Source organism: Wasmannia auropunctata, unplaced genomic scaffold (genome assembly GCF_000956235.1).
Source record: "Wasmannia auropunctata unplaced genomic scaffold, wasmannia.A_1.0 LD334224.1, whole genome shotgun sequence".
NCBI classification, from domain to species: domain Eukaryota; kingdom Metazoa; phylum Arthropoda; class Insecta; order Hymenoptera; family Formicidae; genus Wasmannia; species Wasmannia auropunctata.
Genome location: NW_012028666.1, coordinates 1 through 2,869, shown reverse-complemented (window position 1 = coordinate 2,869; position 2,869 = coordinate 1). Strand labels below are relative to the sequence as shown.

General features: G+C 51.5%; 1 protein-coding gene across 1 annotated transcript; it reads right to left on the bottom strand.

Moving 5' to 3' along the window:
- Positions 1 to 424: 424 nt before the first annotated feature.
- On the bottom strand, positions 425 to 2,691 carry LOC105459020 (ceramide glucosyltransferase). The gene has a single exon (XM_011704680.1). The coding sequence runs from the start codon at positions 1,663 to 1,665 to the stop codon at positions 469 to 471; it is 1,197 nt and encodes a 398-aa protein (XP_011702982.1). The 5' UTR covers positions 1,666 to 2,691; the 3' UTR covers positions 425 to 468.
- Between the last annotated feature and the right edge of the window lie 178 nt (positions 2,692 to 2,869).

The following is a 2,869-nucleotide window of genomic DNA, read 5'->3' as shown; positions in this document are numbered from 1 at the left end:
CTACACAACCTCAACAAGCTTTATTTAAATCGAGAAATACCTAGGAACCTTATTAGTAAGAAATTAAAATTTTATTAAAACAATTTTCTTTGTAAAACAAAAATTAATATGAGTTAATTTACATTTAGCATAATCTGCTAAAATATGTTATCATCTTGCATTCAATTATAAATTGAAAGATTATCAATTTTATCAAAAGATTAACTAAGAAGGAGATTAGAACATCTTATGATGATTAGAACACCTCGCATACTTATTAGTTGAAAAAAAAAAAAAAAAAAGAACGCTGTCTCTATTTTTCTCTCGTCTACTTTGACACGTACACGATAGGCTCACCCGCGCGCTCGCACGCACGCACGCATACGCACGCACGCACGCACGCACACACACACACACCCACACACACACGCACACACACACACACGCACACACACGCACACGCACACACACGCATTTACTCATGAATTTTTAATATTTGACTTTTGCTTTAATTTCCTCCGCGACGCCGCCCCATTTGAGCTTGTAAACACGTGAACGCCACTGTATGAGAGGATCCAGGACAGCCTGAAGAAAAAGATACGGTCTCGTGATCTCGCTGAGTAACCAACCGCACACAAACTCAAGTTTGTTGAAAGGCAGCGGACCGTTCTGCACTACGCACAGTAGCGTCCAGTCGAACATAAACCACAAAAGTATGTGCACGAGATAGAAAACTAGAGAATCCCATTCGAAGAGGACGCTGGCCGCCCAGGAAGCAAATCCGCCCAGAACGAGGCACTCGCTCAGCGGTTCGAAAACAATGGTGGTAGGCAACATCGCCACCCTCAGCTTGGCCCACCGTCGTAGTCGCGCCTGGAAGGAATCGACCGCGCAGTGGCCGCTGTTTTGTAAGGCCGGCTGCGAGGAGATGGTGATGCGCCAGCCATGGTCGGTCAGTGATTTCGCGTAAAAAAAGTCCTCCGCGAGATAGATGCCGAACGCTTTCAGACCACCGACCTCGTCCAACGTGGATTTTCTCAGGAGAGCCGACATGCCGGTGTGACAGTTTATCCTGAGCATATCTGCGGCCAGGTACATCCGCGACTGCACCGTACCGAAGAAGATCTTTTCGTACGCGGCGGCGAAACCCTCGCGGTCGCAGGTGAACGGCATCTGATGTACCAGAGCCACCCTGTCTGTCATATGATGAACCATGTCCAACAGAGTGTCCTCCTTCATCCGTATGCCACTGTCGCTGATCAGAACAAGCTCGTACTTGGCGGTCTCGTACGCCGGCTGCATATTGTTGATCTTTGGATTCACTCCGACCTTGCAACCGCCGACGAAGAGCGTGGCCTCGACCTCCGGATACTTCTCGATGAGCTTGCGTACCAGCATCAGCACGGGATCGGAGTCGTCCTCGACGCAGAACAGGAGCTCGTATCGGGGATACTCCATGGTGAAGAAGGTCTCGAGGTTGCCGAAAAGATTCGGGTCGACCCCCATCAGGGGCTTTATCACCGACACCCCCGGCAACGGCGTCTCGTAACTCGGCGCCTGATTCGTCTTCCGGTGCAGCTTCCAACGGCCGGCGATCAACGCCAGAACGTGCACCACCCACATACCTAGCCAGAATATCATGAAAAATATCGCGAACCCGTAGAGAGTATATAGCATGGAGTTCATTTTCCAAAAAAACGAGCGAGGGCTTTATAGGCCACACCGCGGCGACGGTTAGCCGGCGTTTAGCGTGCCGGTGTGTCCTCTGCCCTTCTGCCCCGCTTCCTTTCCGCTATTTCTCGCCTCGACCGGGCACCCTCGTGTGGACGCATCACGAGAGAGTCGGGTCTTCGCCCACGTCGAGTCACGCGACCCGCCCTACTGATCGAGCATCGCTACTATCGTTCCCTCGGCACGGCGGCCGGCGACGGCGACGACGACGACCACGACGGCGACGACGGTAACGTGCTCGCCCCTTGAAACGCATTCACGCTCCGCTCCGGCTCGCTCTAGTCCGCTCCAACGACCTGTATAACCTCCTCTTCTTCGACTCTTCGCGCCGACGAACGCGTCAACTGCGCGAACCATCCGTGCCAGGAAGGCAACTTGGTTCTCGATTCTCGAGACGGGATTCCGTCCTCCGTCGGGAAGCGAACGGGAAAATCAAACCGCGATCGGACGATTGCATCGTCCTCAATCACGACAGACTCGATCTTACGCGGAGCACTCGCGGATGATAACGACCACGCCAAGTCACAGTCACTTCACCAGTCGTCCTGAATACGTCACTGTTTATCGAGACCGTTCCTCGTAACATTGATAACTCTTCCTTTCTATCGACACTCGTGCGTCGTCTAGCGAATCGCGCACTGTCATAACTCTTGACAACCGGCTCTCGGGGCGCTCAAATCGACCTCGTTCCGCGTTTGACGCGCTTTTTGCTACGCGAATCGAAAAAGAACGAGAGAGAGAGAGAGAGAGAGAGATTTTTGGAGGGTAAAGCGAAACGGAACGATCTGTCTCACCGCGGAATACTTCCCGAGATGACGCGCGCAGTGACGCGTCCCATCGACTATCTCCCCTCTCTCAGCTTTTCTTCCACCCGCGCCGCGCCGTACGTAGGAACCATGGTGGAAACATTACATGGTGAGCTCAAAACTTCGAAACCACGCCCCCTTTTCACGTCGAGGTACCGTTCACTACCTAGGCCTGCCAACTGTAGAAAAATTAATGTTTGATGCTGCTAAGTTACTACGACTGATTTAAATGCGTCTTTGTCACACTTTGCTATATGTGCATATTGTGTTCTTTTCNCGGCAAGAATCCAACAGTAGGACCACGTGATTTCGAGTTCTTAAACAGATTAGGAGTAACGCGGGTCAATATGGTA